The sequence below is a fragment of the Symphalangus syndactylus genome, chromosome 4 (genome assembly GCF_028878055.3).
Source record: "Symphalangus syndactylus isolate Jambi chromosome 4, NHGRI_mSymSyn1-v2.1_pri, whole genome shotgun sequence".
Lineage (NCBI taxonomy): Eukaryota > Metazoa > Chordata > Mammalia > Primates > Hylobatidae > Symphalangus > Symphalangus syndactylus.
In genome coordinates this window covers 121,315,743-121,340,052 of record NC_072426.2, presented here as the reverse complement: position 1 = coordinate 121,340,052, position 24,310 = coordinate 121,315,743, and the positions used below count along the sequence as shown (strand labels likewise).

At 47.8% G+C, this 24,310-nt stretch overlaps 2 protein-coding genes and 1 long non-coding RNA gene across 15 annotated transcripts in view; 2 read left to right on the top strand and 1 right to left on the bottom strand.

Annotated features, from left to right (window-relative positions):
- The window catches only part of NR3C2 (nuclear receptor subfamily 3 group C member 2), a 363,201-nt gene extending 356,905 nt beyond the window's left edge, over window positions 1-6,296 (top strand). For 2 of the 3 annotated variants that reach the window (XM_055276066.2, XM_055276067.2), the window contains exon 8: window positions 3,326-4,025. In XM_055276066.2, coding sequence (XP_055132041.1) covers window positions 3,326-3,481 — 156 coding nt within the window. In that variant the 3' untranslated portion in view covers window positions 3,482-4,025. Of the gene's footprint in view, window positions 1-3,325 lie in introns of all 3 variants that reach the window. The other variant, XM_055276070.2, reaches the window with a different exon arrangement.
- A 5,718-nt stretch (window positions 6,297-12,014) lies between these two features.
- ARHGAP10 (Rho GTPase activating protein 10) overlaps window positions 12,015-24,310 on the bottom strand; it is a 364,968-nt gene continuing 352,672 nt past the window's right edge. For 8 of the 11 annotated variants that reach the window (XM_055276077.2, XM_055276075.2, XM_055276076.2 and 5 more), the window contains 3 exons: window positions 21,483-21,635; window positions 20,289-20,380; window positions 12,015-12,801 (listed from right to left, as the gene is read on the bottom strand). In XM_055276077.2, coding sequence (XP_055132052.1) covers window positions 12,713-12,801; window positions 20,289-20,380; window positions 21,483-21,635 — 334 coding nt within the window. In that variant the 3' untranslated portion in view covers window positions 12,015-12,712. The remainder of the gene's footprint in view (window positions 12,802-20,288; window positions 20,381-21,482; window positions 21,636-24,310) is intronic. The other 3 variants (XM_055276078.2, XM_063638253.1, XM_063638257.1) reach the window with 1 other exon arrangement.
- LOC134736499 (uncharacterized) lies at window positions 20,376-24,291 on the top strand. The gene is made up of 3 exons (XR_010120556.1): window positions 20,376-21,353; window positions 22,975-23,094; window positions 24,241-24,291. It is a non-coding gene; the product is annotated as an uncharacterized lncRNA (long non-coding RNA).

The following is a 24,310-nucleotide window of genomic DNA, read 5'->3' as shown; positions in this document are numbered from 1 at the left end:
CAGGAGCTCTTGTAAGGCAGGCCTGGTGGTGATACAATCTCTCAGCATTTGCTTGTCTGTAAAGGATTTTATTTCTCCTTTGCTTATGAAGCTTAGTTTGGCTGGATATGAAATTCTGGGTTGAAAATTCTTTTAAGAATGTTGAATATTGGCCCCCACTCTAACTTATAGGGTTTCTGCAGAGCAATCCGCTGTTATTCTGATGGGCTTCCCCCTTTGTGGGTAACCCGACCTTTCTCTCTGGCTTCCCTTAACATTTTTCCTTCATTTCAACCTTGGTGAATCTGACAATTATGTGTCTTGGGGTTGCTCTTCTCGAGGAGTATCTTTGTGGTGTTCTCTGTATTTCCTGAATTTGAATGTTGGCCTGTCTTGCTAGGTTGGGGAAGTTCTCCTGGATAATATCCTGAAGAGTGTTTTCCAACTTGGTTCCATTCTCCCCTTCACTTTCAGTTACACCAATCAAACGTAGATTTGGTCTTTTCATAGTCCTGTATTTCTTGGAAGTTTTGTTCGTTTCTTTTCACTCTTTTTTCTAATCTTCTATTCTTGCTTTATTCCTTTGAGTTGATCTTAAATCTCTGATATCCTTTCTGCTGCTTGATGAATTTGGCTACTGATAATTGTGTATGCTTCACGAAGTTCTTGTGCTGTGTTTTTCAGCTCCATCAGGTCATTTACATTCTTCTCTAAACTGGTTATTCTAGTTAACATTTTGTCTTTTTTCAAGGTTCTTAGCTTCCTTGCATTGGGTTAGAACATGCTCCTTTAGCTTAGAGGAGTTTGTTATTATCCACCTTCTGAAGCCTACTTCTGTCAATTCGTCAAACTCATTCTCCATCCTGTTTTGTTCCCTTGCTGACGAGGAGTTTTGATCCTTTGTAGGAGAAGAGGCGTTCTGGTTTTTGTAATTTTCAGGCTTTTTTGCACTGGTTTCTCCCCATCTTCATGGATTTATCTACCTTTGGTCTTTGATGTTGGTGGCCTTCAGATGAGGTTTCTGTGTAGACATCCTTTTTGTTGATGTTGATGCTCTTCCTTTGTTAGTTTTCCTTCTACCAGTCAGGCCCCTCTGCTGCAGGTCTGTTGGAGTTTGCTGGAGGTCCACTCCCAGACACTGTTTGCCTGGGTATCACCAGTGGAGGCTGCAGAACAGCAGAGATTGCTGCCTGTTCCTAACTCTGGAGGCTTTGTCCCAGAGGGGTACCTGCCAGATGCCAGGTGAAGCTCTCTTGTATGAGGTGTCTCTTCGTCAGGAGGCACAGGCATCAGGGACCCACTTCAGGAGGCAGTCTGCCCCTTCGCAGAACTCCAGTGCTATGTTGGGAGAACCACTGCTCTCTTCAGAGCCAGCAGGCAGGAACATTTAAGTCTGCTGAAGCTGTGCCCACAGCCACCCCTTCCCCCAGTTGCTCTGTCCCAGGGAGATGGGGTTTTATCTATAAGCCCCTGACTGGGGCTACTGCCTTTCTTTCAGAGATGCCCTGCCCAGAGAGGAAGAATCTAGTGAGGCAGTCTGGCTACAGCGGCTTTGGGGAGCTGCAGTGTGCTCCACCCAGTTGGAACTTCCCCGCAGCTTTGTTTACACTCGGAGGGGAAAACCACCTACTCAAGCCTCAGTAATGGCGGATCCCTCCCGCCACCCCACCAAGCTCGAGCATCCCAGTTCGACTTCAGACTGCCGTGCTGGCAGCAAGAATTTCAAGCCAGTGGATCTTAGCTTGCTAGGCTCTGTGGTGGTGGGATCCACTGAGCTAAACCGCTTGGTTCCTTGGCTTCGTCCCCCTTTCTAGGGAAGTGAATGGTTCTGTCTTGCTGATGTTCCAGATGCCACTGGGGTATGAAAAAAAAAAAAAACTCCTGCAGCTAGCTCAGTGTCTGTCCTAACCAGTGCCCAGTTTTGTGCTTGAAACCCAGGGCCCTGGTGGCATAGGCACCCAAGGGAATCTCCTGGTCTATGGGTTGCGAAGACTCTGGGAAAAGTGTAGTATCTGGGCCGGAATGCACCGTTACAGCACAGTCCCCCTCATGGCTTCCCTTGGCTAGGGGAGGGAGTTCCCTGACCCCTTGCACTTCCCAGGTGAGGCAACGCCCCACCCTGCTTCAGCTCACTTTCTGTGGGCTGCACCCACTGTCTAACCAGTCCCAGTGAGATGAGCCAGGTACCTCAGTTGGAAATGCAGCAATCACCCATCTTCTGCATTGATCTCACTGGGAACTGCAGACCAGAGCTGTTCCTATTTGGCCATATTGCCAGCCTCCAAATTTTTTTTAATAAATTAGGAGCAGGGCCGGGCGCGGTGGCTCACGCTTGTAATCCCAGCACTTTGGGAGGCCGAGGCGGGCGGATCACGAGGTCAGATCGAGACCACGGTGAAACCCCGTCTCTACTAAAAATAAAAAAAATTAGCCGGGCGTGGTGGCAGGTGCCTGTAGTCCCAGCTACTTGGAGAGGCTGAGGTAGGAGAATGGCGTGAACCCGGGAGGCGGAGCTTGCAGTGAGCCGAGATTGCGCCACTGCACTCCAGCCTGGGCGACAGAGTGAGACTCCATCTCAAAAAAAAAAAAAATAAAAATAAAAAATAAAATAAATTAGCAGGTCAGGTCTGGAGGGGCTGAGAAAGGTTTTTGGTTCAGAGTAGGGAAAATGAGCTAGGGGGACACCCCAGAACTTGTCCTTGATGTTTTTCACTGTCTCAAAATCAGCCTGAAATAGGAAGTAGCTGAGTCGTCTCAGGTCTGCCCCCACAGGGCAGGCACCCACAAGGAAGGAAAGAGGGCCTGGGGCTGCAGGTGGAAGTGCCAGCTGTCCCCTTGGCGGCAGCTCCATCAGCAGGCCCAGCTAGGGGAACACCACAGCTTCCTGTGCGGTGCTCTGTCCTGCTCCTCACCCTCCTGGGCATCTGTGATGCTCAGACCCTGGGCCAGCACTTGCCCCTTCCCACCAGCCCACCTTACACCCTGGGAAGGCCCATCACCAATACAAAGATACACGTGTAGCACACATTTAGAAATTAGAATTTGATGAGTGCAGTTCAGTGACCCAGTCACTATTAACTCTGTCACTGTCCCTGTTGCATCTGATACATTCAGCGCTCAAAATTGAGCTCTCAGCTGAATTTGTTTCCATGAAAGGCAGATGACATGGGTGATGTGAGCACCCTTCTTCCTCTCCCAGGACAGATGACTCTGCTGAATTAACAAAGACATGGTCTGCTGGGAGGCTTTCTGAATGTTGTCCTTTGAGTTCCCATCAGAGTCAGAATGCAGAGGGATCCAGGGTCGGAAACGAGGCCATGTCATGCCCCCTGTGTCTGTGTTACAGCTGGTGAGCGACCTGCTGGAATTCTGCTTCTACACCTTCCGAGAGTCCCATGCGCTGAAGGTAGAGTTCCCCGCAATGCTGGTGGAAATCATCAGCGACCAGCTGCCCAAGGTGGAGTCGGGGAACGCCAAGCCGCTCTACTTCCACCGGAAGTGACTGCCCGCTGCCCAGAAGAACTTTGCCTTAAGTTTCCCCGTGTTGTTCCACACCCAGAAGGACCCAAGAAAACCTGTTTTTAACATGTGATGGTTGATTCACAGTTGTTCAACAGTTTCTCAAGTTTAAAGTCATGTCAGAGGTTTGGAGCCGGGAAAGCTGTTTTTCCGTGGATTTGGCGAGACCAGAGCAGTCTGAAGGATTCCCCACCTCCAATCCCCCAGCGCTTAGAAACATGTTCCTGTTCCTCGGGATGAAAAGCCATATCTAGTCAATAACTCTGATTTTGATATTTTCACAGATGGAAGTTTTAACTATGCCATGTAGTTTCTGGTATCGTTCGCTTGTTTTAAAAGGGTTCAAGGACTAACGAACTTTTTAAAGCTTACCCTTGGTTTGCACATAAAACGTATAGTCAATCTGGGGCATTAATATTCTTTTGTTATTTAAAAAACACAAAAAAATAAAAAATAAATATATACAGATTCCTGTTGTGTAATAACAGAACTCGTGGCGTAGGGCAGCAGCTGCCTCTGAGCCCTCGCTCGTCCACGGTCTTCTGCATCACTGGTATACGCACTCGTTAGCGTCCATTTCTTATTTAATTAGAATGGATAAGATGTTAAAACAAATGCCTTGGTTTGATTTCTAGTATCTATTGTGTTGGCTTTACAAATAATTTTTTGCAGTCTTTTGCTGTGCTGTACATTACTGTATGTATAAATTATGAAGGACCTGAAATAAGGTATAAGGATCTTTTGTAAATGAGACACATACAAAAAAAATCTTTAATGGTTAATAGGATGAATGGGAAAGTATTTTTGAAAGAATTCTATTTTGCTGGAGACTATTTAAGTACTATCTTTGTCTAAACAAGGTAATTTTTTTTTGTAAAGTGCAATGTCCTGCATGCATAATGAACCGTTTACAGTGTATTTAAGAAAGGGAAAGCTGTGCCTTTTTTAGCTTCATATCTAATTTACCATTTTACAGTCTCTGTTGTAAATAACCACACTTAAACCTCTTCGGTTGTCTTGAAGCCTTTCTACTTTTTCTGTACTTCTTTTTGTTTTGTTCTTGGTCTCCCGCTTGGGGCATTTGTGGGACTCCAGCACGTTTTCTGGCTTCTGCTTCATCCTGCTCCATCGGGGAATGACACACTGCGGTGTCTGCAGCTCCTGGAAGGTGTCATTTGACAACACACATGGGAGAGGAGGTCCTAGGAGTGCTGCAGCTTTAGGAAAGCTGCCTCGTTTCCCTTTTCCTCTAGAAGCAGAACCAGCTCTAGGAGAGTGAGACTAGGAACTTGATGGCTCAGAGAGCATCTTTTCCTCCCATTTTAGAAAATCAGATTTTCTCTCTCTTGTGGGGAAAAAAAAAAAATTCCATGCACTCTCTCTGTTAAAGATCAGCTATTCCCTTCTGATCTTGGAAAGGGGTTCTGCACTCCTGGAACCGGTCACAGGAACACACAGATCATGGCAGGATGCACTGGGACGGCCCATCTTGGCCAAGGTTCAGTCTGAATGGCATGGAGACCGGGAGATGATAGATTTTAGATTTTTAAAAGGTAGGTTTTAAAAATAAATTTTATACATAAACAGTTTTGGAGAGAAACTACAGATCATATAAGCAAGACAGTGGCACTAAAATTTTTAATTCATTAATCTGTTTGGCACTGATGCAATGTATGGCTTTTCTCTTGCCCCAAATCACAAACATACGTATCTTTGGGGAAACTAACAATATGATTGCACTAAATAAACTACTTTGAATAGAGGCCAAATTAATCTTTTAAAAGTGATGATAATCATCAGGTTTACTCAGTGAAATCATATTACTTTCCAAAATCTAACAGCTGTAGCTGGAGAAGCCCATAGCCAGGAGGAAGCAGCAATTAGATCAACACTTTTCTCCAGGGTTCACCATGCAGGCAACATTACCTTGTCTTTCAAAAGACACCTGCCTTATGCAAGGGGAAACCTGTGAAAGCTGCACTCAGAGGGAGGAGTTTTTCTTACATAATTTGCAATTTCAGGAATTTAATTTATAGGCAGATCTTTAAATACAGTCAACTTACATGCACAGCAATAGGAAAGCCACACTTTGAAGGTAATAAATACACAGCATGCAGACTGGGAGTTGCTAGAAAACAAATGGCTTACTTACAAAAGCAGCTTTTAGTTCAGGCTTAGTTTTTATAAAATGGGAATTCTGACTTAACCAGGTTTGGGATGGAGATGGTCTGCATCAGCTTTTTGTATTAACAAAGTTACTGGCTCTTTGTGTGTCTCCAGGTAACTTTGCTTGATTAAACAGCAAAGCCATATTCTAAATTCACTGTTGAATGCCTGTCCCAGTCCAAATTGTCTGTCTGCTCTTATTTTTGTACCATATTGCTCTTAAAAATCTTGGTTTGGTACAGTTCATAATTCACCAAAAGTTCATATAATTTAAAAAAAAAAAACACTAAATTAGTTTAAAATGAAGCAATTTATATCTTTATGCAAAAACATATGTCTGTCTTTGCAAAGGACTGTAAGCAGATTACAATAAATCCTTTACTTTAATCACCTGTTGTTTTGGAGCGAATTCATTTGACTGTCTGTAGGTACACGTGGATTTTGTGCCCTCCCAAATCTTGACTGTATGCACTCTGCCTACATCCAAGATGGAGAACGAGGTTTTCCATGTTGGAAAGAGTCCTATGTTAGCCACATGTTAATTCTACTCTTTGGGGACTGATTAGAGACCTTGTTTTTAATACTTTTGATATATAATTCATTAAAATACTCTGTAACCATTGGATAACTATTGCCATGTAGTTGCTAAACCCTATATATACATTGCCTCATTTATCTTCACAACCACTTGAAAACTTACTCTTCAGAATTTGAGACTAATGTGAATGGAGCCCCCGTCTGACTCCAAAGTTCTTCCTCTACATGGTCTCACCCTATCATCCCCCAGGACCCTTGCGCCATCAAGAAACTCAGCTCCCCATTGGCCATGATGCTTCTGACATTTCTGCAGGCTTGTCCCCTGGATTCCACTCATTAATATGGGCCACAAAGGAGCAGTAAGCAATCACCAGCTGGTTTTTAAATAGAAAACATTTCCCACAAGATAAATTCAAGTACAGTACATTTTTAGTGTGTTACTCAACTGTTGATTGTTCAAGTTATTTGCTTTCAGCAAGAGAAGACTATTTGATAGTAAAACTCAGCTTTGTGAAACACAACAGATCCATTTCTGGAACACAGTATACCCACTGAACACAGCACAGGAAGAAAATTGGGAACACAAACTTTTGGTGTGTAAAATACTATAAGTGCAATTTTAGATTTAAAAACTTCAGAAATTTGACCTATTAGGGAACAGGGCTTTTCACAGAGAGCCCCTAACTTGAAACAAAAGCCATCTTGGGCTGGGAACCCACCCAAAGCTGGCAAGAGGCCCCTAAAATGTGCACCCTTGGCTAAAGGGGGTGCCCTTTTTGAATTGAACAGATTCATTCTTGGGTCAAGTGTGACTATTTCTAACAATCTCTAGAAGTGCTCTCAGGCCCAAAGAATTCAGCCCACAGTTAGGAATCATTAGCTAAGAACTGTGTGTCTGCCACTGAAACAGCCAGCCACTATATGCCAGAGCAGTTAAAAAAAAAAAAAAAAAATTATGCCTGGTGATGCCTATGTATTTAGAGGCATGTTTGCTTCTGTATGCTGAATTCCCTCCAAGCAAATAGAAAACATTGTCCCTTTATGTACAAATCAGCTCTAACACTTTTTATCAACTCTGCAAATGTACACAGATTAAAATGACTTGATTACAAGTATCTCTGGCACTTTAATTTCAAGTCAGCCAGTTGCTACTGTAGCAATTTTCTTGGAAATAAAACAGTAGCTTCCCAAACAACACTGGGACTGGGTAAGGCACGATCTCAACATTGATCATGGACCAAGACTGTCCAAAGCAAAGTGAACAATGGGGCAAAGTGGCAGGCAGGCAGCCGCTGCTGTGTAACAAAACATCCCGAAACTTACCGGTTTAGATCAATCACCATTTAGTATTTCTCATGAGTCTATGAGTCGGCTGGGGGAAGCAGGCTGGGCTGTGCTGACCTGAGCCAGGCTCAGCTGAGCTGGGATTGTTTGTATACCCGTGGTCAGCCTGCAGCTGTCTGGTCTGCAGTGGCGCTGCTCCATGTGGCCTCTCATCCTCCAGCAAGCTAGCCGGGGTTTATTTTCATGGCAAAGCCAGGGCTCTAAAGAAGACCCTGGAAAGGCATATAACACTTTCCATGCCTCTGACTGAATCAAGTTTGCTCCTATCCCACTGGCCAAAGCAACTTGTGAGGTCAAGCCCTGAGTCAGTCTGAAAGGACTCCACAAAAGGGCATGGGTTTGGGGAGGGGTGAAAGCTCAGGATCTTTAAATGTCTACCACACTAGTAGTTACTCAGATACTTTGCTGCAGCACGTATGTTGCCAAGACAGTGGTTTCCAAGTTTTCCCTAGTCTGAAAAACCCGTTTATATGGATCTCCATGCCCTGAGCCAGCCTGACGGAGGGTGGATAGCAGCACCTGTGAAAATTGGCCTGGCTGGGTCTGATCCTGCTGCTCCCAGCATGGGAGCTGCTCCACCTTGCAGTGTTTCCTTAGTTGCTAAACTCCACAAGGAAGAAGAAATCCAGACACCAGTGCATGGCCCTGAGCTGCCACGCATTCACTGCCCAAATTTAAAGTGCAGGTCTCTTGTTGGGCCAAAAATAGAAGTCTTTCCAATCAAGTTGATCTTCAGATAGAAAGTGTTTTCCAAGGTATTCTTCTAACCAGTAGATTGAGATACTTTTAGCTAGACATTTAAGTGTTAGAATGAGCTGGGCTGCCCAAATGAGGTAGCAATAAATTAGTGCTCAGGCCAGTCAAGGAGGAAGAGTGCTGACAAGCAACTGAGAAGACATTTGCAGAACTAGGAGCGGGAGAGCTGTTTGAGGACACACTCCTGGAATAGCATCCTCAGAGTGGACAGAGGAAAGCTACGTGGCTCAAGAAGATTCAAGAAGTTATGGAAAACATCTGGCCAGTGAAGGGGTAACCAGAACTGGCTTTGAGAGACTGGAAGGGAGAACCCCTAAGAAGGTGAGAAGATGCCCAGTCTGGAGGTGAATGGGAACAAAGGCAAGCTCAAGAGAGCAGGAGCCTGGAGTGGTGTTGGGAAGGAGGACAGAGGCTGAGCAATGTTGGCAAAGGACAAGAGCACGGAATGGCTTTTGGAGAAGAGATGCTGGCAGGAAGCAGGTGGCGATTTAGAGATGAGAAGGGGGACAGAAACCACCACAGTGTCCTGCTGCCTTGCCTTCTCCGGTCCTCTCCATTTACTAAACCCCACTTCCTACCATGCGCCCATCCAGCACAGGACATTCACTCTCATGTAACTGTCACATCCCACAGGTTGCTTCTCCTCTTTCCATTTCACAGACACAAACAGAACCATAAAAAGGTCAACTTACCGGAGGTCACCAAGATATAAAATAGCAAAAGTAGGATTTCAAAACAGCTTGTTTGTAATGCGACACGTACTTTTCACCACTGTATTACGTTCGTAGAGCTACTGTAGAAAAAGGACACAAACTGGGCACCTTAAACAGGAATGCATTTTATCCCAGTTCTGGAGGCTGGAAGTCCAAGATGGAGGCGTCAACAGGGTTCCTTCAGTGAGGGCTGAGAGAGAAGGGTCTATTCCAGGCCTCTCCCTTTGGCTTGTAGATGGCTGTCTTCTCCCTGTTTCTCTTCATGTCATCTTTCTTCTATGCGAGTCTGTCTCAGTGTCCAAATTTCCCCTTGTTTTAAGGACATCAGTCATATCGGATTAAGGCCAACCCTACTGTGCTCAGCTTAACTGGCAACATCTGCAAAGATTCTCTTTCCGGATGACATCACATTCTGAGGGACTGGGGGTTAAGGACTTCAACATATGAATTTGGGGAGTGGGAAACAATTCAACTCATAACAGCATGGCCCTGAGGACAAGATGGCACAGCAGAAAGAACATGTGACTAGCTTATTGAACCTGAGCAAGTGCTCTTTTCCATTTTCTCATCCATAAAGTGGGCTAATATCTCCTGGCTTGTGCAGTCACTGTAAGGAAAGAATGAGTTAGACATCCATCTCTGGCATGGACACCCATTGCTTTTCCCTTCCATACCCCCAACTGCAGGTATGGCTGCTTCTACAAAGGAAGGAGAGTGGGGTTGCAGCCCTTACAAGTCCTCTGGCTATGTTTTCACCTGGCATCTCCTTTATAGGCAAAGGGAATACCAGGGAAGGCCCTGTGGGTGGCACCGTCAGATGCAAGCCCTGCAGCCCCAGTGCCAACAAGAAACACATAGCCCGAGTGCTCTTTCTTGCCCCAAACCACCATACTGCCTCTGAATGAACACAGGCTATGGACCTGGTCTAGGCAGCCACAGTTGGTGCTGCAGGAGCTGAGCAAGGTGGGGCTGAGGGAAGGCCAGGCAGCCTCAGCAGAGCAGCCACACCCATCCGGCTAAAACAGCAAAACATATTCCACTCCTCTTCTAGGGGAAGGAAGATGATCCACCAAAGTAAGAAAAACACCTCCTGATCCCATTCCTCAGTACACCCTGGCCCATATCCAGGGGTAAGCTCCCTGACCAGAGGCCTTGGCAGTCCTGGCCACACTGCGGTGCATGTGTCACATTCTCAGACAGAAACACCCCTGCTCCCCTCTGGCACTACCTCACTCTTCCCCAGAGTGTCACAGGCAGGGTCTTCAGCTCTTAAGGCTACAGGAGCTTCCACAGGGCACAGCTGTGGAACTTCACTACTTGTCACCCCATCATCTGAAGGAACACAGAGGTCCCTGATAAGAAAGATGTAAGATACTGCTATTCTTATTCATAGGAGTAAGAAAAATGGAAACAGCAGTTCCTGTTAGCCAAGCCCTCCCCACATACTGGGCGTGCTGCTTCTATTAGGTCATTTCAACCCCAAACCTCTCAGTATCATTTTATTTTTAGGAGGCTGGAACAGAATCTTGGGGGTGACCATTCTTGCCCAAGGTCACACAGATAGCCAGACTTGGTGGTGATTTCTTTAAGTGGTGGTAAAAGCACTTTGAGGGGAATGGCTGGTTGGGTGCATCTCACTGTTAACAATAGGAATCTCCGGCAAGCAAACAAATCAGTCAAGGCCTGGTGCAGGGAGATTTTTAATGGCCCCTGGGGATATACCAATTAGGACTCTGCCAGGAAGCCACTCCCAACACTAACCTGAGTCTGCTCTAGCTGCCCACAGGTTTGCCTTTTCCTGCAGAGGGGCTCTCACAGAAGTGGAACATGCCAGCAACCTCTTCTCACGAGTCAGGTTTCCCTTCTACATCCCAAGCAATGAGTCGGGGCGGCAATGACAACTCAGAAAACAGGCTACTGAAGGTTATGCTGCTGCCCCAGCCCTAGGGCCAAGCCAGCCCCTGCCCAGGCCTCAGACCCGCTTGTGGTAAGGTGGCCCTGGGCTCCTCTGCGGTCTCAATGCTCTTCACTGGGCCCGTGATTATTTTAAATTATGTTGCATCGAAATTGTCCTTATTTTTATTTACAATACGGACACTTTTCAAGAAGCACATTTCCCCATACACATACAACTCCCAAACTCCACACCCTCACGTGATCCACATGAGGTGACTTCCAAGCTGTTAACTGGCAAGCTCTTGAGTCAGTTCATCTGGGGATGAGGCAACAGACACATCCGTCCTTTGATAAATGCTTGAGAAAAGTCTGACAGGTCCAGGAACCTCCCATGGGGATGCTTGGAAAGACACGCCTGCCCCAGAGCAGCCTCTGGGGCATGGGGCTGGCTTCAGAATCCTGGGGCCACTAAAACTAAGCCCCACATTCCAAGGCAAGTCCCCTCTTCCCCAAGAGGTTGTTGCACCTGTGGCTTGGAGGTGCAGGAGAATGAGGAAGCATCAGAGCAAGGCTTGCCCATGCTGGGGGTGGCCATCATCACGGGGCGGGGCAGGGTCAAGGGTGAAGGCTCCTCTGGGAAGGTCTGCTCTGCCTCCCTCTCCTCCCTCCACGCTGAAATTAATCCAGATGGAGAGATTAGCACGGAGGCCTGGAAGGCAGAGGCATGCTGGGTGCTGTGGGAGAGGGGTGTACAATGGTGCTGGTAGGAGGGCTGGTCCCAGGGCACCGAGACGGCTCACACAAACCACCCAGGGCCAAAGCCCCAGCCCTGCTGCAGGTCCTGCAGACACCAGGGTAGAGAGGCCTGTGCAGCCACTGGAGGAGGTGTGAATTCCCTTCCAGGATTGCACACATCAGAGGCTGCCGCTGCCCCCAGGAACATACCCCACTCCGAATACTCCAGGCTCCCCACTAACAGATTCCACCTGTGAGCATGCCAACAGCAGAGAGAGACGAGTCCCCATAGTAGGCTACCAATTCATAAATCAAGATGGGGCAATGACTTCCACGACCGCTTCCCCACATTAGGACAGACAAATCAAATAGTAAATTACAGTTTATTTCATTTACAGAGAGGCCTTGAGGCAAAAAGATGGTGTTTGGAAAACAGCACACGGGTGAGGAGCACCGAGAAGCCTGTTACAAATACGCCAGTGTACGCTGCCAGTGCAGTGAGTGTGGGGTCCCGCAGGTGGCCATCTAGGAAAGGCAGGCTTGAGAAGCGCATCTCTGCTTCCCTCTGGCTTGAGACCATCTCCCCTGCACCAGCAGCAGCCTCTCCAAGCTAGGCTGCCACAGCCAAGCACGCACTCTGCAAACCTATCACTGTGAGTAGTACAGTTCCCTTTAAAATCGCAGCAGCAGGTGCTCAGGGAGGAGAGGGAGCCAGGGTGGCTCTGGTGGCGTGACTGCCAGTGGAGGTGACACAGGTGGCAGAAGGCTGCCCTCCCTCTCATTCTATATGCTGGATAATTAAAAATCACAAGTCCCGATACTTGACAAATGAAAAGTCCATTTTGCGAATCCTGACATTCCCCTCCTGATCCACAATCACAGTTCTGTGCGGTGCGTCCCATCTCTGCCCACCCCTCGCCCGCCCCCAAGGCTGATTGTGATGATGGTAACTCCCAAGGGTGGAGGTACCTGTGGGTGCAGCCCAGAGCCTCGGAGAAGGCAGACAGCTCTCTGCCCCCAGGCAGGTCCCTGGGTGCCAGGGTCAGCAGGGGCTCTCAGGCCAGGAGCTACAGCAGCTTGACGTAGTTCTGTGGAATCAGCCCCCTCTTGCCGTTCAGAGTCCCTTCTAGCCAGCCAGGTTCCCTGGAGGTTTGTACTGAAAAGGAAGAGAAAAATCACTTTTACAAAATGCCCCCAAGTACTTGCCTCCTGGGTGTTCACTTAAAAGCTCAACCAGGGAGTGGCCAGTAGAGAACAGGGGCCACTTCTGGGATGTTGGGTCACAAAGTCTGCACCAGGGTCATTGACAGGCTCTGCCTCCCTGCACTGGCCACCACAATCCTCATCTACACAATCCCAAAGCAGCCTCCTAACTAGTGTCCTAGTTCCCAGAGTCCGGCCCCTTCCAATCCACTGTGCACAAACATGCTCAGTGAACTCTCTAGAATACAGAGCTGATCACATCACTCCCCGGCTTAAAGTCAAACTCAAGCTTATTGCGTTTTTGTTTTTGTTGTGTTGTTTTTTTCTTCCTGAGAGGGAGTCTCGCTGTGTCGCCCAGGCTGGAGTGCAGTGGCGCTATCTCAGCTCACTGCAGTCTCTGCCTCCCGGGTTCAAGCAATTCTCCCGCCTCGGTCTCCTGAGTAGCTGGGATTACAGGCACGCACCACCATGCCTGGCTAATTTTTGTATTTTTAGTAGAGATGGGGTTTCACCACATTGGCCAGCCTGCTCTTAAACTCCTGACCTCAGGTGATCCACTCGCCTTGGCCCCCCAAAGTGCTGGGATTACAAGCATGAGCCACCACTCCCAGCCTCAAACTCAAGCTTCTTACTGGTCTGTAACACAGGCCCCTGGGCACCTGGCTCCCAGTCGTCCCTCCAGGAGCCCTTCACACTCCATTGGCACATCATGCATGTCAGCTGCAGTGAATCATCCGGAGAAATCCCAACTGCAACTCCAGGCCTTTGCAAGCGCAGTGGCTTCTGCCTGGAATGCCTTCCCCCCACCTCTTCACCAGGTAATTCCTCCTGTTTAGAGACCTGATTGGATGCCTCCTCCTCTGAGAGTCTGGTCTGACTCCCACACTGGATGGGGAACTCCTGAAGGCAGCCTGAGCCTTATACATCTGGGCACGGTGCCTGGCACAATGGACTGTTCATAAATATTCACGTGATACTTAACGAGAAAACTGCAGCCTGGACAGCAAAGGACACAGGTCCAAGCATTCCTCACCAGTGTTCAGAAATGCAATACAGAAGCATTTCATAACCCCCCAGCTGCGGGCAGGCCCCAGCTCAAACCGCCAACCATGGTCAGGTGCAGGTGTGGCAGCCATGGCATAAAGGAAAGGTGAGGCATGGGCTACTCCAGCAGACCAACTCGGAAGGTGGCTTCTGATAACAACCCAGAAGAATAATTTCATATCAAAAACCAAGTACAGGCATACACATCGTAACACACACAAGTTTCATGAAGCAATACTCTTACCCTCACTGTGCGAACGCAATGCCTTCCTTTCTGTATTCTATTATTTTTTTCCCCATGGATTTGTGTAGAAAAGTATTATTCTTTGAATGCTAATTGCAACTCAGCGAATTGAGTTCATGGTCCTCTAGGGTATAGCTGCCCACAGTTTGGAAGACACAGACAATCCAATTCTAATTGTCCTTTGCAACAAGGTAACTGTTTGTTCTTCCCTCCCGTGGATGAACAGGAACACATTCTGGCTGTCTGCATTCCCCTAACCGCCTGCACTTCCCTTACATTCAACAAGCTTCTGGCTTCAAGGCCTCCGTGGAGCTGTTCCCTTGGGCCTGAATGCTCTTCCCTGCCTTTATGCCTGGACAGCACCTACTCGTGCTTCAACGAGGAGCTTCAGCATCCCCCCACTTCCGGGACTCCTCTCCTGGCTCCAGACTAGGTTGGGGCTCCCAGTTACGCACCCTACATGTGTGCGTGTGTACATGCATACGTGTATATATAGGAAAGACACACTGAGACATTCTCTTCTAGTCCAGACTATGAGAGCATGTAACATACATAACATGAGACCCAGCACCTAGCACCATGTCAGACACATGATTATCTGCGTAATGAATGAATAAGCAAAATCAGAGATGTGCTCTCAAAGTGATCTGGCAGCAAGTCACTTTCTTCATGCCTTCACTGACCTTGACCCTGACATTGTTCTTCATACCAGGATTTTTAGAGACTTCTCACTTCATCCAAACACCCCAGCTGGCAGTGCTACTAGTGTGCAGCCACCATCAGGTAAAAGCTTTGGATTCTATGCAAAAGAGGCCCTCAGGGTTGTAACAATGTGGGGGCCTGAGTGGCAAGGGGCCCAGGGCTAAAGTCAGAGCCCTAGAGGAGACTCCTGGCTACCTAGGTGCACCTGGGAAGTTAACCCCGGGCCTCACTCAGCTGTTACCTGTAAACGGGGTTACTAGCACTTAGCTTGCAGGACCTGCTATGAGGAGGCAGTAAGTTAGTCTCAAATATAGTCTCACCTGCACATGCTCACTATTTCTCCTCCTACCCTATACATACCACACACTTGCACAAGCACAGACTCGGTATTAATAAAAGACAGGATGAAAAGAGGAGGAAAAAGGTGATTTTCTACAATGCTGGAGGTGAAAGGAGGCTTGATTGGGGAAACCAAGGCCAGGCCGGGAATCCTGCACCTCCCCAACCAACAAACCAGAGAGACGCCTCCACAACCCCATTCACCACCTCCCCAGCCCTCCCCTCCCTGGAAGGCAGAAGCCAGCAGGGAGAGAGATGTCACTGCTTTACAGAGGCGACCAAGGGGGATCCTGTAACATCCAAGAGCCTTGGAAGTGGACCTGGCCGAGCGGTGGGCAGGGTGGGCTAGAAGGTCTGGACACCAACAGCAAGGCATCCCCAAGCACAGGAAAAGTGGTTTCGCAGCTGCAGATAAGGCTGGCAGGCTCTCCCTCCCTCTCTGAAGATCTGACCTCTCCCAGTAGCATCGAACCCCAAAATACCCATCTGGGGCTCCTCCCCTAGTTTACCACACCACTCCTCCCCCGAGCAGTGTCTACGCGGACAACAGGGCTCTGCTTTTCCATTCTTACGGGTGGAGAACATGGCAGCCTCAGTGTCTGTCATTTCCCATGCACCCTCCCTGTGCCTGCAGGTCTTAGTCCAGGAGCCTCACTCTGCTTCAGCCACGGTGTCCTCACAGCCTTTAGACCACAACAGGGAACAAGACAGGTGTGAGGCGGGGACCCCAAGTAGCACCAAAGAGAGGCAGGTCCCTTCCACCAAATCAGTTTTCAGCATAACGTAGACAGTGTATGTGACAAGTACTGAAATCACTGAAGTGTCATCATCACACGGTGAGTGCCACGAACCCACAGTCAACTTCACAACTGCCACAGGACCCACAGGGAGGCTGCGGCCTGGGCTCTGTCCTAGCTCCCACCCCGAGGCGACCAGTAGCTTGAATGTTGTGTTTCTCATTATCTTACCATGGCTACGGGTAAAATTCAGTTTTGTCACACATGCACATATCCCTAATAATACCCTATTTATTTTGCATATGTGTGAGCTTAACCAGAAGCACATAAGTCAGCAGCGCATAGTCATCTGGAACTTATGTTTTCACTCAATATTTTTTCCTCAGATTCCCCTGTGCTAGGAATCTATCTGGCAACCACATCACTGGGCTATGGGATCTATATGTGATCAACTTTCCAAGATAATGCCAAATTGTTTTCCAGGGATTATTCTGTGTCTATCTGAGACCTTTAAAGTTTAATCACCAGGGGCTTTTAAGGATTAATTTGGGCCACACCTGCTCCCCCACATCTACATGTGGATGTTGACAAAGAGCCTGGGACAGCCAGGAAAGTAGCCCCGCTGCTGCTGCTGCCGCCACGTGGGGTCACTCCTGGAAACCACCTGCCTCAGCACCCCTCACAACCCTGCCCCTGGGGAGGCAACCACTGCCCATCTGACTGGAGCGCACCTGTCTGGAAAGACAGCAGGACTGGCTGGTGGTCACCAGCAAAACCTATTTCCAGGATTCCCCAGGCCCAGAGAAAAGGGAAAGGTCCCTCTGGCCATCACAGGAACGTCCGTGCCCTGAGACCGTACAAACACAGCCCTCTCCCGAGGGTCGGGGGGCGGGGGGTTGGGAGGCATTGCCCCAGAGAAACAGCTAGGCATTAGTGAGTCTACTAGAGAAACACATCTTCCACCTAGAATTGGAACTCATAACCTAAGTCCAGGCCCACCCAGTAAGAGCAAAGAACAAGGACAGTCATGGAACTACACAATTGCTAAAGACCCCTGTGCCAACCACACTCCAGGTCAGGATATCTCACAGCTGCACACATCCCAAACTGCATAACTACTGACGAGGCCACCCAGGGGTCACTCTGACCTTGAGTTTGTTTTCTCCAAAGGCCACTGGGTGGCATAAACCGATTTCCTTTGTTGCCTGTATGAGGTACAAAAAGGAATTGCACTGCAAGAGCATCTATGGAGGCTGGAAGACTCCAAATGGGTAAGTGAACACAGGAAAAATGTCTTGGGCATTCCAGGGCACTAAGTATTTCTGGTCTGCGGAAAGGGAGCATTCCCAGCAGTACTCCTGTGGGCTGAGCTGTCTAGAGTGGCCACTTGGAGCACTGCCTGGCTCCACAGAAGCTGTGGTCAGATGACCTGCCAGTCTGTCTTCTCAGTGTCAGTTGTCAGACAGGAAGACCCCATAGCCATTTAAGGAAGGGCTTCACTAGATGTGTTCTGGGCAAGCACCTGCTTTTAACTAGCTAAGAGATCAACTATGCACAGAAGATGTAAGGTGCAAACACACACACAGATAAACCCTGCTTAAGGGCTTTAAACTTACTGTACCCTTTGAAGAAGTGTCCCTATTAAGCAGCAAGCCTAATGCTGTTGATTCTGAACACCTTCCACTGATATCTGCCCTGCTACAAAAGAATCAGGGCAGCACCTACAAGACAAGTAGCTCACATTAAATCAGACGCTCACATCCCTGGGTAGGGAGAGGGTGTCAACACATCCACAAGGTATTTTCCAAGTAGCCAGCCTTAGGGGAGGGACAGAATGAGGAGCTCCTGAGACACCCGGGGTGCCCTGGCCAGCAAAGTCCTGACAGAGCTGGATACCAGCACTGCAGAGCAAGAACCTGAGGGAGACACAAACTGGCTCAAAACGTAGCCTCGTCTGTGGCACACTACGATGTACCCAGTGTGGCATTGTGGTCAGCAGCCTCTCCCCCATACGTCTATAGCAACCCAGAACCCTCTTTTTCTAGTAGCCCCAATGCTATCTTGACACAACATCAATGTTGTGGCCATCCCTGCCGCTTAGGATGAAGAATCAGCTGCACAGATTCCTAAAGGAGCCTATCCCGGGTCACACGGAAGATAAGAAAGCCATGGTGTGGGCCCAGGCAAAATAACTGCAGAGTTCAGAATCCACGTTGCCTGCAGTCAGTGGCTCTCCCCCTCCAAAACACACGGAGACACTGGTATTTGTGTGCACATGTCTGTACACATGTACAAATGTGTGACTATGTATGTGTACGTGTGTACATGCACACTTTCTTTTTAGGAAGACTCCAAGTCATCTCGGGACTTTAGACGTGGAGAACATAAGTCTCCTGGGTCAGACGCCTACCAGCCTGTCCCCTTTTATCCAACTGGCAGATCTGCACTGGCTTTAGGCACTGACCCTCATTCACATGGCTGTGTGCCCACAGCAGGTATCCTATACCCTGTGTGATTCTGATTGGTCTAAATCCTTGCAAATGATGGATTTAGGGTAAGCATGTGACTCCGTTCTGCATACTGGGATGTGAGGATGGGTAAACTAGGAAGAAATTCCTGGAAAAGTTTTCTCATTCTCAAAGGAACACAAGGATGAGACACCTCCTTCCGCCAGAGTGTGGCCATGATACATGGAACTGTGGCAGCCATCTCGCTCCCGCCAGCGAAACCAGACAGAGGCCCAGGTCCACCAGCAGAGAGCAGTTCCGCAGAGAGATGGAAATACTTTGGTCTTTGATAACATCTTTGAGACTATGAATTAAAATTAGAGCTCCCTACTTCCAAACTTACTATTGTGTAAACTAATCCCCCCCAACCCTTTTTTTTTTTTTTTTTTTTTTTTTTTTGAGATGGGGTCTCACTGTGTTATCCAGGCTGGCCTCGAACTCCTGGGCACAAGTGATCCTCCTGCCTCAGCCTCTGCAGTAGCTGGCACAACAGGTGTGCACCACTGCACCTGATTTTAATCCATCTTCATGATTGATTCAACCAGTTGTGTCAAATTTTGTTACCTGCAGCCTAAGGTATCCTAGTAGATACACCTTCTACCAAGGTAACTATCTCACAAACCATACTGCAGGAGGGAGTTCAGAGTCTTCTAAACAAATCCAGTCACACAAAGTAAAAATTCATCACATTTCTCAAATGAGTGCGTTTCAATACTACCACCGCAGCCTCCCCTTCAGCCATATGGTGTGCTGACATGAGACAGGCCTGGGGCAGGGCAGCTACGTTCCACATTCTCTTGGCAAAACTGCATGTATGTTATGGTGATGGAGGAATGATCTTGCTTCTATTCCAAGAACAAAATTTCTCCACAAAGTCTAATTCTGTTCCATGTGGGGTTTTGTTGTTGTTGTTTGTTTTCTGACACTACCAGGAGTCTCTGTCTCTGAAGAGTACATATCACACGCATATAGAAATCTATTCTAAATGAGGCAACTTGCTTTCTAAAAAACAATCGTCAGCAAATGCTGCATTACTGACAGTACACCACTGTGCCTCGTGTTGACACATTCCACATATCCCAAACATTCTGGATAATCAACCATTCCATTCCAAGCATCTAAGGTTCCTACTGCTTCCCTGGAACTCTTCTGAGGAGCTCCACCCACACACGACATCACAGTTTCCACAGCAACCAATGCATTTCATAATGAGCAGAACTGGGGAGGGAAGAAAGAGCAGGAGAAAAAAGACACTGAGCCGTAAGAGAACTTTTTGAAATATTTAACCAGGCATAGCTCCTAAACGCTTGTGTATGAATATTAAATCCTCAAAAGCTACACCCTTGTTTCAGTATGCAAAGTCAATACCCGAATCTGGAGACTCACACACTGTTCAAATCAGCAAAAATGTAAAGCACAAAAATGGTAAGAGAAATAGAAATCAAAAATGTTTAAGGACAGTAGTATCCTCTGTTGACTCAGAGTTGGTAAACCTGAAGCATTTAAAGGACTTGGTTAGCAACTCTGGGAGAACAAAGAAAATAAAGTGTGCAAATCAGAAATATTTCCTAAGTCCAAGTGACACTAGCTTCTTCCCGTCTAGAGAGAGATGACCTGAATGAAGACCCACAAGATGAGATGGGTCGGAGAGTAATCAAGAGGAGAGCACAGTGGCATTCCAGCCATCAATGACAGGCCCCTGGCATTGGGGTCTGGGAGCCGAACACAGCAGTTTAATCCAGTCCAAAGCATCAAGGGGGAGACTCGCCCTCCCGACAACAGCACCATCGCTGACTGCTCACTCCGTGCTGCAGACTTATTAATCCTGCAGACAGGATTAATAGATGAAGCTCCCACTAACACTTACCATCCTCAAAAATTGCTCCTATTTCAAAAGATAATTCCGAGCTGTGTTCTGCTTCACACGGATACACGGCTCGAGCCTTCCGACTGCTGATGCTGAAAAGAAAGAGAATACAAAAGACACCAATGAAAATGTGGAAAACAGAGAGAAACCTCACCCCCCAACCCCCCTTCCCCAAATCTCACTGATGTCACCAGTAGGGCAACTCCTCCCGAAAAAGAAATTAACGTGGAAGTGAACATCAGGCTAAGAACAGTATTTGATTTTCAAGTAAATGATGGGTTTCAAATTCAAGCCTTTCCTCAGGGAGCCTCTCTGAGGAGCTGTCACTGAACCACTTCCCCTAACTCTCCTCCCTACCTGGTGGGATGCCCTTTCCTACCATTCAGCACTGTTAGAACCACAGGACATGTTTATCTCCAAGCACTTCAGTTGGTCTATTAGGAAAAGCACATGCACCTGGAGACACACGGCCAGCCGGCAGAGGGAGGCGGCACATCCACACTCCACAGGTGAGAAGCCACCGGCCCAGATCCACCCCGGGTGGCCACCGCTCTGGAAGGGGCTTGTTGCTTTTGCCTGAGTCTTCTGTATTTACACCCTGCCTCCACCCCAAGAAAGGCACACCAGGCCCAGCTTCTCACCATTTGTTAAAGCAACCTCTGTGTCCGTGCGTGGAAAGGATGGAAACCATGCTTTTAGCCAGTCTAATCAAATCCAAAGGAAACGCCTCGCCTCACTGATGTGGGGGAAGCCACTGACAGGAAGAAGCACCTGAGCCACTACAGGTGGAAGAGCCTGCTGGAGGCCAGCAGCTCTGTTCCTCTATGGACTTGGCCATTGGATGCCATGGAAGCAAATGTTTCCAGTGCCAGCCTGCCTACCTTTAAAACAAAGAATGTGCTTTATACTCATGAGCAAGAAGTTCTTCCAAAATAAGAACTTCTTCATAAATGCACAACCAGCACCACAAGACAGAGTAAGCTCAAGCAGGTCTCACGTAAGGCAAATTCTCCAAAGAACGTCGTTGCTACTGAACTGGGTGAGGCACGGCCCTGATACAAGGTGGTAAGTGCTGTCCATGAAGTCCGGGATGCTGGGGGTATCTGGGCAAGCTTTTGCCAGCAGAGAACACAAGAACCTGCTCAGGTTCATCAAGCCCCCACTGTATTCCACATTCCACTCCAAACCACGTACCTTTCAGGTGGCTTGTCCGCTACAGTAGCAGGAGGAGAAAAGGGGAAAGGGGACGACCCGGGTGAAAGAGGTGTCACAGCTGGGTTGGAGCTTGTTGTGGTTGGAGACTGTGGGTTAAGCCACTGGACCATAGACGATCGGGTCTGGCATGGGCTAAGGGTAGGAGTTTGAAGGACAGGATTAATAGCAGAAAGGCCACAGAACACCAAATGCACGACATCCCAATCCCAGATAACTAGGTTGCTAATTCCCCTATCACGCCTGACCAGTAGGGACAGAGTCCTCTCTGCATCCTGCCGGGGCTGCAGCCCCAACTACTGATACCAACAACCCAGAAACCAGCCACAACCCCAAACTCAAGCTGCCTTACTGTCCTTCTCCAGGTTCTCCGATCTGTCCAACCTACTAGCACCCTATGAGTTCACTAATTAGAAAACCAGAATCTAATTGATCAAAGGAGTAGTGGGACATTCAAGGTATTCACTTTTTCTAATTGTAAGGAAAACCACAGGGATCTGGCATCAGGCACATGATCGGCAGCTGCAAAAGATCAGTTAAACATTTAAAGATCTTTCACCTGCTCCTACACGTGTGGCAATTCAGAAGAAAATGCCACTGGATTCAGGCTTCCTCTAGAGAGGGCCAAAGACTTAGAAACCAATGAACAGCAAAAACTTTTGGTAACCAGAGCATTTCTTAATATTTCCATTTTTTTTAAAGTTAATGTAAACAGGTCAGTGAACAGACACCTGGAATGGCCTCTAAGCACAGAGGGAGAGTTCAAATAGTTGATGCGTGTTAATCTGAATTACTCTTCAGTGACCTCAGAACTGGAGGCGATTATGCTTTATGACATTCCCTTGAGAAGTGTCTCGTTTCATTCAGTGACATTTTGAACACGCACGTGTTCCCTGTCTGCGGCACCCAGGTGCTCTTCACCTCAGATCCCCCGTCTTCTGCTAAACCAGTACACCAGTTTCCACGAGCAGTTTCCCGAGGCTTCCGCACTCCTCAGCATGCTCTTAGATTGTTTCCCCTGCCGGAGAACTAGCACAGTGTTCTTCAGTACCAGCATGGTCTCCTGGCCAGCCCCTAGGTGCAATCCTCCAACACGGCGACACTCAGCAACCTAGGGCCAAGTTTACCCACCTGTCTCCCCATATACAATGCTCCTCCACCTGCCGGCCTACCAGGAGCCACCCCGCCCTGGCAGCCTCCCCTGTCTGCCACAGCTCTGCTTCCTGGCACGCCCACCTCTGCTTCAAGCTTTGCCTTTCCTCTCAAGCTCCCGCCCTGCTCTAATCTTGCCCTCCCTTGGCTCAGCTCCAGTTCCACCTCCCCCAATACTCCTCCTGTGGCCTCTCTAACCCATACACCTTCCCTGAAGGCCTGCGACACCAGTAAGTGAAAGGGCACGTTGATACTGGTTGTTCTCTGATGGCTTCAAGTATTTCTCTTGCCTCCACAGGAAGATCTTTAACTCTTTTTCCAGATCTCACGAAGCCAGGCAGAGTGGTGGGGACATGGAGCCATCAGCCAACATCTGAGCAACCAAATTAGAAAGCTCTAAAACCAAAACTGGATTTTACAAATCTGGTGCATAATTGACTTGGTAGGTATTTAATACACAGAAGCTTTTCTATGCTTTGGTCAGGAAAAAAAGGGGGTCATTTAAAAAAAAATTAGTCTTTGAAGAGCTTATTTACAATTCCCCTATCCAGCCATTCATCTGGGAGTCATAAAATCTATTTTATCCCAAGGGAAGATACCTTATAAATCTTAAAGTGGATCCGTATCACCAGTCACAAAAGTCACTCCGTTTTTTTAGCAGAAAAGGAACGCTGAATGTTGTCTTACTAATCAGGAAGGGAAAGGATAGGTAGGTGTGAGTGAAGCCCTGGCAGGGAATTAAGGCCGCAGTTGGCCAAACAATTGCCAAGTTATCTCCCAGCAATTATTCAAGGTGCTTGGAGGGTGTCGATGGAGGAAGATGAGATGTTTTGCCACACCCCCCATCAGCTCTTCAGAGTCATAAATCGTCAATGACTGCCATCCATCTGCCTAGAGGGAGGACAATTACAGGAAGAAGATAAAGTAACTATGTGACTATACTTATGTGGCCCTTGAAAAATAAAGAGCATAAATTTTATAGGTATTGTCTGCTTAATCTTCACATCTTTCTTTAAAAAAAAAAAAAGAAAACCTCCGTGAAAACACCCGTAGATGGGTGGGTGTGTATGTTTAGGGAAAATACCCCTCGGTTTTTAGAAAGTGAAAGAACCAATGTAATGACAGATACAAAACAGAAAGGCCTGCCTGTCCCGCACCCTGGCTTTCTCCATCTCATCCCAAAACAGGAACACAGAATCAGCAGTCCTCCGTGTTTTGGTGTGCATGTGCATGTGCGTGCGTGTGTGTAAAGGGAAAATACCCCTCGGTTTTTAGAAAGTGAAAGAACCACTGTAATGACAGACACAAAACAGAAGGGCCTGCCTGTCCCACACCGTGGCTTTCTCCATCTCATCCCAAAACAGGAACACAGAATCAGCAGTCCTTGTCCAGGGTCAAGTTCTCCACATTCATCTTTTTTGTTTTTTTTGTGATCTTTCTGTTGCTGTTTAACACATGCGCTATGTGATCTAGCACTAACCGGTTCACCAAGATTACCTCCCAGACTTCCCATGTAGACTTAAGTTTCTGCATGTGATTTCCTGGGTGTGTCTCAGAAGCCTCTACTAGGTAACTCCTTTGATTTCAGAACTACACAAGGGCAGACACACTGTGAGCTGGAATATTCACAAGACGGGGCAACGCGCAAGGCTGGAGAC